The 11,786-nt window shown below is 35.6% G+C and overlaps 2 protein-coding genes across 3 annotated transcripts; one reads left to right on the forward strand and one right to left on the reverse strand.

Annotated features, from left to right (window-relative positions):
* Nucleotides 1–485: 485 nt before the first annotated feature.
* On the forward strand, nt 486–1,517 carry LOC142224203 (uncharacterized). The gene is made up of 2 exons (XM_075293984.1): nt 486–623; nt 697–1,517. Exons 1-2 carry the CDS (start codon nt 613–615, stop codon nt 1,235–1,237), a joined length of 552 nt encoding a protein of 183 aa, XP_075150099.1. The 5' UTR covers nt 486–612; the 3' UTR covers nt 1,238–1,517.
* A 1,412-nt stretch (nt 1,518–2,929) lies between these two features.
* heix (UbiA prenyltransferase domain-containing heix) lies at nt 2,930–6,359 on the reverse strand. 2 transcript variants are annotated; one of them, XM_075296560.1, is made up of 3 exons: nt 5,766–6,359; nt 5,279–5,703; nt 2,930–4,203 (listed from the first exon to the last, which is right to left on the reverse strand). In XM_075296560.1, exons 2-3 carry the CDS (start codon nt 5,699–5,701, stop codon nt 3,565–3,567), a joined length of 1,062 nt encoding a protein of 353 aa, XP_075152675.1. In that variant the 5' UTR covers nt 5,702–5,703; nt 5,766–6,359; the 3' UTR covers nt 2,930–3,564. The 2 variants fall into 2 exon arrangements, with proteins under 2 accessions (XP_075152675.1, XP_075152674.1); XM_075296559.1 differs by having other exon boundaries at nt 5,770–6,358.
* Between the last annotated feature and the right edge of the window lie 5,427 nt (nt 6,360–11,786).

Here is an 11,786-nt window from a genome sequence, read left to right on the forward strand (position 1 = left end):
AATTACCAAAATTTTTCCAAATTATACACTCAAAAAAAATGTGAACCCATCATAAAAGAAGGTTTATTTTAAAAATTTGTAACTAAAATATTTTACTAATTCCAACATGCTACAAAATAAGGTCATATTTTTGTCAAATTGTAGATTTTTTTTAAATAATAAAAAATTGTTAAAAATAATTAAATTGTTGAAATGTCAAAACAAATACAATTTAAGTAAATTTTACCCTTTAAAAAAATTAACACAATTTAAGTAAAATTTACCCATTAAAAAATATTAACTATTTTGAGGGAATTTCGAAAATAGTAATTATTTAATTGGATCAACTATTTTTTTAATTGGTGTTTATAATTGACATGATCATCAATAACATTCGTAATTATACCAATGTATAAACGGCCACCAAAAATAAATTTCCATCCGAATCATGTAAACTGCCCTCGTATATGAAAATTTGTTATGGTCACTGAAGAGTTGAGCCTGATGGTGGATAATATGCCCGCATTTAGAGCTTGTTGATATGTTTCAACAGGAGGTAAGCTTCATTTTAAATTCAAACGTTCAAGGCTCCAGTTAAATTACTCGGAAATCTTTATAATTCAACACACAGGAATGGGGTTTAGGTAATTCAGTGTTTTTAATTAATCCCAAGAAATTTTTGCAAATATATATATATATTTTTTTTTAACATTTAAGACTTATGATTTTAATGGTTATGGGCCTTGGAGCCATGTATATGCTACATTTGCTAGCACAAGATTGGGATAAAATTCGCCAGCCTTTACCTCCTCGTGTTTCGCGACTACTCACCAGTGCCAGTATCGGTCTTAATAATTACTTAACTCGTGGTAGACGTGATCTTAACAATCTGAGACGGATACCCAGATTGTCTCAACAACAACAATATGCAATGAAAATAAATTCCACTGAAAATGTCATTGATTGGAAACGCATCCTTTCGCGTGATCCTTTGGAATGTCTACAATCGTTGGTGTGTCAATTAATGTCTGGAGCCGAAACCAACTCTCAAGAGTCCGTAATGATATGCGATTTCTTGGAAGAAAATATTAGTATAGCTCCAGCCAAAATTGGACGTGCTTTTAGTCGGGGTCTAGCATTTCGTGGTCAAACAGAACGTTGCTACGATGAATATCCCTTTTGTTGGTATTCAGCTAAAACAATGATGAGAATACTCAAGTGGTTTGCTGATACAGTAAACAATGAGAGTGGTACGTAATTGTGTGGGTTTTTAGAAGTAATTTAAAGTCATTGATATTAATTAATTTGTATTGTAGAATAAAATAAAATTTAAGAAAAAAAAATAGCAATTGAAATGCAATATATTAATTGCAAATAAAATAAACTGCATATATTATTAATATCCCAGCAAAAAAAATGGAAGTTGTTCTAGGCACAACTTTAAAAACACTTCCAAAAATGTCCTTCCAAAGATGTTCTCTAATTTAACTACAAAGAAAATTCTTTAAATCCAAAACTGGCTTTTTCATATTTTTAATGGGAAATTTTTACCTTTTTTTCGAATAGGTTAAAAATAGCGTAAGAATTAATAAACTGGTACAAATTATTTAAATTTTGTCGAAAAAAAAGTGATAAACCCATTCTAGAGAATTGCGAGTTTTCGAAAATATTTGAGGCCCAAAGTCTCAGACAAGTGTCAGAATGCATTAAAAATCATAAAAAATTATGTATTTTGCAAAACATCACAATTTTTTTTAATTCACACCCAAAACAACACTGAATTCGGATCACACATTAAGAAGTGATGTAACCAAGGGCCACATGATACTCGTCACCTTTTCACTTGCCCTGACAAACCTACTCGACTCACCATCAGATAACACCGGACACATCCCATCCTTCTTGAAGAGTTCCTTGATCTGGAGACAAGCTGAAGTACCTAAGCGCAAAACATAAAATGGATGAAACCACATAAAAAACTCATTATATTAAAGAAAATCAAACATAATATCTTCCAACATATTAACATGTAAGTCTCAAACATTTTATGCTAGTTTATTATTTGTTAGCTCTTAAAAACATTGTGTTAAGATTAAGTCTAAAACACATACATTTTTTACAACGAAACATATAAAACACACAATGTAATATGATTCCGTCTACAATACATCCTTGTTTTCTTTTCGTACTGGATAACCAAGCACGGTTGCCAAAAATAATATACCAACATTTGGAGAAAATTTTACCAAAAACAACCAAACGAAAAATTTTATTTCTATAGAAAATTTTGTCGGAATTTTATTTTTTTAGAAAATTTTGTCAAAATTTTATCTCTATAGAAAATTTTTTCAAAATTTTATTTCTACAGATAATTTTGTTAAAATGCTATTTCTATAGAAAATTTTGTAAAAATTTTATTTCTATAGAAATTTTATTCCCATAGAAATTTTGTAAAAATTTTATTTCTTTAGAAAATTTTGTCAAAATTTTATCTCTGTAGAAATTTTTTTCAAAATTTAATTTCTACGGATAATTTTGTTAAAATGCTATTTCTATAGAAAATTTTGTAAAAATTTTATTTCTATAGAAATGTTATTCCCATAGAAAAATTTGTCAAAATTTTATTTCTTTAGAAAAATTTTTCAAAATTGTATTTCTATAGAAAATTTGTGAAGTAAAGTTCGTTGAAGAGGAATATTTTGCAAAATCAACCAAAACACATACAATTCTACCAAACAGTAAACAATCTAGCATTTTTGGTAGAATTCTACCAAATGTGGCAACCGAGTGACCAAGCCGTTTATCCGGAAGATGCACATTTATCTGCATCCAGGGCTATATGATTTTATTTTTTACCACCAAGAATTCATGGTACCATTACAAAAGTTTGAAGCGTTTTATACTCACCACTAGGATCATCAAATAAATACCGTTAAAGAAACTCAGGAAATTTTCCAAAAAAATTGTTTTCTTTCTTTATTGCACACTACAAATATTGTTGGTCAGCTTTTTTTAAATTTTATCTTCGATCTCTTCATATTGTGTAACAACATTTATACTTCGTTTTTTTTTGTTTCTTTCATTAAATAGTGAATAAAATAATATATGTAAATAAAATGGAACATAAAGAAATGAATAAAATTAGAATAAAAATATATGAAATGGAAAACTTATAAATATATATGTTCTACCTACATACAAACATACATCATATATCCAATACAATATGTATTTTATTGTTTTAAAACTTTTTTGTAGTCTGTAGGCTTTTTAATTCTTATTGATGATTTGTTTTGAGAAAAAACAAAATTCCCTAATTTCTTCACTAATGTAATGTTTATTTGTAATGTAAATGATTTTATATTATTATCCATTAGATTCTCTTACGTTGCTTCAACTAGTGTATGTGTGTGTGTTTGTAACAATTTTTGTATGTTTTAGGAGATTTACAAAAAATTTGATATCGTTATTATATTTACTTTAAAAAACAGTACAAAAGAAAGCATATAAGGAATTTGACATTTTGTTTGTTTCATCATATCCAATTCATTTAAGTATATTTACGCAGATTTATTCAATCTTTTCCTAATGTTTTGTATATGCAAAGCTGGGCAATTGGGAGGCACAACAGCAAGCCACCACATAAAGAATGCCAAAAAAGAAATTCAATTTGGCCGTTTGTCTGGGCACTTTGGACATAGTATGTTCATTGCGAAATTGCTTTTCAATGCGAAAAGCTTGTGGTACTGTGACCAAAGGCAATAAGAACCACACGGAATACTTCATAGCGTAAACCACAAAAACGCTATAGGGTGTGAATAAAAGTAATGCATAAAGGACATGGGAAGCTGTACGTCCGATTAGAATAGCTAATGTTATAATGCCAGCTTTGCGATCGTTTTCCACATCTCGTGTATTATTACTGTGCAGTATAGCTTCAGTATTTAACGCTAATGGTATGGCAAAATAAATCGTAGTCCAATCAACATGACCCGTTTGTGACATGAAGGCGAATAGTACTGATATTGGGCCAAATAATACAAGTATAACCAAATCACCTAAAGCGATATACTTGAAACCAACACCACCTGTATATAGGAAACTTGATGAGAGCCCCCCAAAGTATATCAAAGCTAAATGTTCCATTTTGGCTGGACTTAATATGGCCAAACAGATGAAACCAACACAACCAGCCATATAAAGTATAGCACCAAGTGAGACAACCTGAAAAGAGGAGAGAACAAAATATATATAATTTTTGCTAGCAAAATACTTTGAGAGAAAACAAAACCTAAGCTAAGTTAGGTTCACACTATACTATTGTGGCTGTACGTGAAAATCAACTCTTAAACGAGACAATTAGCTTATTATTATTATTAATAATAAAAAGTTTTTTTAAGTCTTAACAATTTTCATGAATTCATCATTTATGATTTAACGAAACAACTATTTGTAATTTTTAACGATTCGTTTAAATGTGGGATAACGGTGTATGTAAACGCCGAAAGGCGGAGCAAAATATCCGTATGTATAGGTTAGGTGGCAGCCCGATGTATCAGGCTCACTTAGACTATTCAGTCCATTGTGATACCACATTGGTGAACTTCTCTCTTATCACTGAGTACTGCCCGATTCCATCTTAAGTTCAATGACAAGGGACCTCCTTTATATAGCCGAGTCCGAACGACGTTCCACATTGCAGTGAAACCACTTAGAGAAGCTTTGAAACCCTCAGAAATGTCACCAGCATTACTGTGGTGGGATAATCCACCGAAAAACTTTTTGGTGTTCGGTCGAAGCAGAAATCGAATGCTAACCATTGCACCACGGTGGCTCCGTATGTATAGAAGAATATCAAACTCAAAATTCATGCAAATTAGATTATAATTTCGGATTCTCAGTAATCAAAAAGAAGACCGGCAATTTAACTCCGCTTAGGGCTTTATAAATATTTCATTTTTCGTTGGCGGTAAAAACTAGAATCTGGACTGAATATTGTTATTACATTCAATGTGGGATCATAAACACAGTTGATTTTAATTTTTTACTATAATTGTTTGAAGGTGCATTAATGCTAGTTTAGATAACGGACTTTTGAACCCTATTAGGATTATTTCTCGTCCCGGGGTTCTAAAGCCGTACCTACTAAAAATAGAGTAGATATCCATTCTTAGAATGAAATGAAAAAAATTTAAAAGTCTATAATGCCTAAAATATTCAATCTACCTCAAAAATATTGCGTTCGAGTGTATATACACAATTGTGTATATATGTAAATAGATACAGAAAATGTACTTACCTCATCTTTTGTTAAAATATGATCGACTAATGTACGATCATCGGCTTTTTGTTTATCAATTCCTTTGATAAAATCAAAATATGTATTAACCACATTACCGGCACAATGAACCGTAACTACAGTGAAAATGGTAAGAAACAGTGTGATGAAAGAGAAATCTGCTGCCCACTGTGAACGGAAGGCCAAAGCTGATCCCAACAATGTTGGTACTAAACTAGCCGATAATGACCATGGTCTTAAAGCTAGTAGATACGTTTTAAGTTTCATAAAAGTTCCGGTGGTAGAAACATTGGCTGAAGATGATATATTTGTGTTTCTGTGAACTTTGCCATTTGCAGATCCATCTGTGGCTGTCCCATTGATCATGGATGATGCGGCAGCGCGTTTTTGAAGTAGACTTTCTGTAACAGATTCACTTTCCATAGCTGAAAGAAAATCACAACGTCCGATTACTTTCATCAGAATCACTCAAAGCACATGTACATACTTACTTTCAATATGTGCCAATTAGTACTAATTCCTCCGAAATGTTTGTTTAGAAATTTCGAAAACCTTCGAATCTCAATATTCAGGTTCAATACAGATATGTATCTTTTACAGATTCATTTGAATTATAATTAGTTTTTGTATATTCCAAATTTGTTTACTTTATGGGGAAGTGTGGAAGTATTGTTCACTTATAGGGGTACTATATCAGCAATATCAATTGGGGCCAATCGTTACCTCTGTTGTTTTGTATACTACAATGGAATTCGTATATGAAAAACACAATACTTTTTGTTTATTTTGTTCTTTTCAAAATTCCAATACTAGTGCGTTTATAGATTGTTATTGTGTTCCTCTCCAGACGTGTGTTATATTAGCGAAGAAGCTGAGCTGCCTTAATTCCTCTATTTCCTTTTGATGGGTCCACTTTGATATTTTCCAGTTGTTTATCGAGTTATATGCTTTCTTGTAGTATGCAGATTCATGTGCTTTACTACGACCAAACTATTTTATCATTGTACAGATTTATTAGAAATAATTCTAGCATTAACAACCGAAAATTATGCATTTAATTTATGAATTTTCACTTTTTTTTTTTTTTTTTTTTTTTATGGTTTAGAGTTGTTGCCTCGGACGTATACAATGAAAATACGGCCGCAAGCTGACTTGGCCAGTCCTAGGACTATAGCGCCATAGCGAGCAGGTTCCCTAGGGGATTACAAACGGACTCCTATCTCAGATAGAAATGTATTGAGTATTTGCAGTTGGTCTCTCCCATGTTTATCTATGAATTCGATGACAGATCCAATGTTGTTCATTTGTAGGAATGTTGATCCTGTTAGTGAGTATTCTGGGCAATGAAATAAAATATGATCTGCGGTTTCGTCGTAGCCGCAAAAATCACATGATGGTGTATCTGTAACCTTCATCTGCGACAATGTGTCTTTACAAAAACAGTGTCCACTGAGGATTCGGTTCATTTGTCTGCACTTGATTGGTGGCATTGTAATGGATAGGAACCATGGCTTTTTCGTAAGGTCGGGGAAAATCTTGAAATAGTGTGATCGAGATTCATTAGACCTATCTTTATATTCCTTTGACCATTCTTCCCATAGTTTTTGTTCGATATGTTTTTTGGCATCTGCAATAGTCCATAAAATTTCCTGTTTAGTTCCAATCAAATTTGCTCTTTTGGCCGCTTGATCGGCGACTTCGTTGAAATATATGTTCGCATGGCCGGGTATATAATGTAATTCAATTTCACCTTCAAAGGTACTTGCCAATTTAAGTAATTTCTGTATAAGGTAATTGTTCTTAATTCCATTCTCAACCGACTGTAGTCCACTCAGACTATCAGATAATATGGCGATTTTAAGTAATTTGTTTTCAATGGCAAATTCTATTGTCTTGATGATCGCAACTAATTCAGCCGACATCGAAGATAATCTTTTGTCATCAAAAAAGGCACATACCATTCCACAAGATACCCGAACGAAGGCAGAACCCGTAAAATTATCCCTTACTGAGCCATCGGTGAAGAAAATTTCGAAATTGTTGGATTTAATTACCTCTAATTTTTCCTTATAGAGTTGATTTATTATGTCCGGACCCGCTTCGGTCTTATTCTTCACTGTGCCTTTGAAAAAATCGACGATGATGTGGATGTTATTTGGTGTCTGCTGTATAGTATCAACCGGGCCTGTGTTCATAAGCACAGATCTGTACTTAAAAAATGTTTCACTTATACTAGTCTTAGTCGGTTGTGAAATCTCCAAGAGTGTTTTTGTAATGGGTAATTCAAAGGCGAAACATTTGATGAGCTCTTTCGCGGCTGCAAATTCAAATCTGTATTTCGGTGGCATCTCAGCGGACAGATGGTGGAGAATTGGTGCGGGTGTAGATCGAATCAACCCAAGACATTTACGTAGATATCCATTTGTACAGCATCTCAATCTATTCAAGGAAGTTTTCCCCGCATTTGCCAACGCGGCCGCAGCATATTCAATTTTGGATCTTGCGAATGCCTTGTACAATAATAATGACTTACGTGGATCAATACCAAAATTGCAACCTCCAAGAATCGTGATAAATTTGCACTTGTTATTAACTTCAGTCAGGGTATAGTCAATGTGTTCTCTTGAAGAGTTGTTCGCAGCAACGATCAATCCCAGATATTTGATACTACTGACTTGGTTCAGTGCCTCACCATTGCAGCTTATGTTAAGATCCCGCGGTTTCCTACTAAAGTGAATGGTGTTGGTCTTGGACGGGTTGAAATATAAGTCAATGTCTCTGCACTTGGAGAAAAAGTCCTCTACTTTCTCTTGTAATATGGTTCTAGCAGTATTGAAATTAGGATGATGTGATATGATGAAAAAGTCATCCGCAAACTGGTAGACGGTACAATTGTCGGAATTCAGTTCATGTAGGGATGCCGTGTAGATATTAAAAAGAAGTGGGCTTAGACCACTGCCTTGTGCAAGGCCACCATTCACCGCCTTTTTGTGGTCTCCGAAACATAAATTTCTATTACTTAGGAAATCTGATATCCAGGCAATTATTGTGGTATCAATGCCAAAACTAATGAGCTTTTCCGTAAGTTTCGAAATATTAACACAATCATATGCCTTTTCCACATCGACGCAAAAACCGAGGACTTGATGATTTCTTGACTTCAGATGATATATTTGGTTTATGAGGTCGTTTATGCACATGGAAGTAGAACGTCCACGCCTGAAAGCATAGCACCTACTCGGCAACATATTATTTGTGTCCATATGTTTCTGAATATTATTCCTAAGTAAGGCTTCGATGCACTTCAGTGGGACACAAAGTAATGCAATCGGTCTGTAATTATTGATTATGGCCGGATCTTTGCCTCTTTTTGGGATAGGTGAAATTCGTATATCTCTCCATATGTCGGGTATGTTGCCAGACCTCCAGACGCTCGAAATCATTCTGAAGAAATTCCTCTTCTCGACCGAGGGAAGTTTCTTTATGTATTCGTAGGAAATCTTATCTTGGCCCACCGCCGAGTGGGGGTTTCTGGAGTTAATAAATTCCGTAAATTCGTCATAATTCAGTTCAAATGTGGTAGCGGTGGTACTGGGCATTGATACTGGTTGTGGTGGGAGAGGTGATGGTGCGCTGGCTACAAACTCTAAATACTGTTGTTTTTGTTCGACAGACCAAGAGTTGTTTATGTTTTTCCTCTGTTTATATTTCTTGACATTTCTTGTCAGTTTCCAAAAAGCCTGACTCGAGGGGGATTTTGACATTTCATCAATGAGACCCGAGAAGTTCTCATTCTTCCTCTTCTTGATAAAAGATTTAAGGCGGTCCTCAGCTTCTTGAAATAAGGTAAGGTTATCAAGTGACCTGGTCAGATAGTATTTAGCTCTGGCTGCCAATCTTAATCTAAAAAGTCGTGCCGTCTCTTCGCACCACCACGGCTTGGGGATATACTTGTTATCCGATTTGATATGGATTGTGTTCCGTTTAACTATCGCTTGAACGTCGCGATTAAAGTCCTCCAGACAACCGCCGACCTGCAGCCTCGAAATTTCCTCGATCACTGCTGCCCGGCGGATTCTGGATATTCCCCCATGGAACTCCATAGCACCTCTAAGTTCAATTATTATTGGTAGATGGTTGCTGTTGGTTAACCTAGTGTTTCTGACGCCCCAATAGGGCAGATCCATAAAGTTTTTGATAAAGGTGAGATCCAACGTAGATGTATAGCCATCGTCCATACGAAAAGTAGGGCTTCCGTCATTTAAGCATGTAAAGTTTTCACTTGTAGTCTTGTCACATAGAAACTTACCGCGAGCATCAGATGATAAGTTGCCCCACATTGTGGATTTCGCGTTGAAATCTCCAGCAATTATGGTCGGTTCAGTTAACATTTCTGCCTTAAGAAATATCCGGTTAACAATTGCTCTGAAGTCTTGGCTGGATGAGTTCGGGGGAATATAAATAACAATAAAGTTAATGTTCTTCTTCAAATTTAAAGTCTTTATGCCGATTGCATCAGTTTCACCTTCAAGGTCAATCAATGAGAAAGAAATGTTTCTTTTCACGTAGATTCCCACGCCGCCGTAACCATCTTGACGATTTTTAAAAGCAAAATTGTAATTACATATGTTAGAGGAAAAGTTATTGCGGAGCCAAGTCTCGCATAGTAATGCCACGTCAATGTTATTGTTTTCCAAGTAAAGCTCCAGGAGATCTTTGTTGTTATCATTATTTAAACTTTGTATGTTAAATTGTAATATTTTCATTGATAATTCTAATAGTTCGTTCTAGTTGGTCTCCGGCAAGCAAGATGCATGAGCCAGCAGTTCTATGTCCATTCTAATGAGACTTCTGTTGATCTCTTGACGCATCTCCTCAATTGCCTCTTTCTGTGACAAATCAAGATTTGGAGCACTAATCAGAAAGTTTGTAATTTTCTTAGATAGATCACTTAGGGTTCTCTCAAATTCATTGGTTTTGTTCTTCTCGGAAAGGGCCAATGCAGTACCATTTGGAGATTCGTAAACCTCGTCCTCTTCCAGGGCTTGGATGTGCTGAGCATGAAGTTTCTTTGCATTTTCTTCCCCGCGTAGTCTGTTATGGTCAATTTTGGTTACTCTGGCCACTTTTGCAAATGGAAGTTGAGAGTGTAGAAAGTTTGCCGAATGGGTTACGTTAACCGCATTTGCATTACTCTTGTTGTTCGGGGGTGTAAAATTCGTTGCAGGAAGGGATGGAAACTCTCCATCCACTTCTCCACTTAATAAATAGAACTTGTTAGAAAAGATAGTTGGATATTTCATCTTGGTCTCGCTTAAAGACAAATTCTCAATAGTCATGGTGCGCTTAATATTGAAAGCTTTTCTCCTTGCTGGACAGTCCCTGCTCGTCGGGTGATGATTCATTTTGCAATTTGTACATATCACCTCGCCCGGTGTGCATGGGGTATTCTTTTCATGCTTTGTGAAGCATGACGGACAAACAGGAATTGTTTGTTTGCAATGCTTCGCAAAATGATTGAAGCGGTAGCAGTTATAACACTGGGAGAAAGAGATATGCTCATGAACACGGAGATCAGCCACGCCGTAGACTCTCACGTAGCGAGGTAGCTCGCGGCCCTTGAATAAAACCTTGACGCGTTTAGTTGGTATCAATTCATCTTTCTCTTTACGCATGACGCGGAACATTTTCAGGATGGTCTTATCCGAAGTGAAATTTTTCTCGATCTCATCCATAGGTATATCCAAGTCGACAGGATATATTAATCCCATTTTCGATACGAAATGGGCAAAAATCTTGGGCTGATAACCCGCAGAGATAATGCGTTCGTCGTCTGCGAAATTGTTTGCCGCAGCTGCGTTCTTAAAGACAACCTTGCCCCTGCCATAGCCGATCTTCGTGATTGTCTCCACATCGCGCAAACCCATTTGGTTCACATGGCGTGCCAGTGCTACTAGGCTCAGTGGTTTTCGGCCTTCGCCCTCATGTACCACATCCACATATACCATGAATGGTCCCTCGTCCTCGTTATCGTATACGTACTTATTGACGTCGCCAGTTCCATTACCATTATCCGTTGCCAAGGTCATATGCCCAGTCTCCATTCGATTTTCAGTTCCGATTCCGTCGTCAATCTTCCTACCCTTTGCTCTACCGATCCTTTCCAGGCTATTGCCCCTCTTGTTCCTGCCTCTAGCAGGAATCCTGTTCGTCCCTCCTCCATCAGCTATAATAGGTGGAGGATCACCAGGATCCCCCCGCGTATCCATTATGATTCGTAAGAATTTTTAGTAACACAATAACGTAAATAAGAAAACGAACGTATCAATAGATCTTAATACGGGTGATTTGGTATTTGTTTGTTGTGGTATCGCCTTTAAATTCAATTAGAATAACCGCCTCCAATTACGAGTCCAAAAAACGCTTCTGATCACAAAGACCGCCAAAACTCGCCGGACACTGTGAATTTTCACTTATTTCGGTTCTGCGGTCTCTCTCAGCAACGTCT

The sequence above is a fragment of the Haematobia irritans genome, chromosome 2 (assembly GCF_050003625.1).
Source record: "Haematobia irritans isolate KBUSLIRL chromosome 2, ASM5000362v1, whole genome shotgun sequence".
NCBI lineage: Eukaryota > Metazoa > Arthropoda > Insecta > Diptera > Muscidae > Haematobia > Haematobia irritans.

What these genes read in the sequence shown, in the direction of transcription:
- heix (XM_075296560.1), bottom strand. Translation starts at nt 5,701, where the DNA reads ATGGAAAGTGAATCTGTTACAGAAAGTCTACTTCAAAAACGCGCTGCC. An exon ending in ATATTTTAACAAAAGATGAG is followed by an intron (nt 4,204 to 5,278) that starts GTAAGTACATTT and finishes TCCTCTTTTCAG; the next exon opens with GTTGTCTCACTTGGTGCTAT.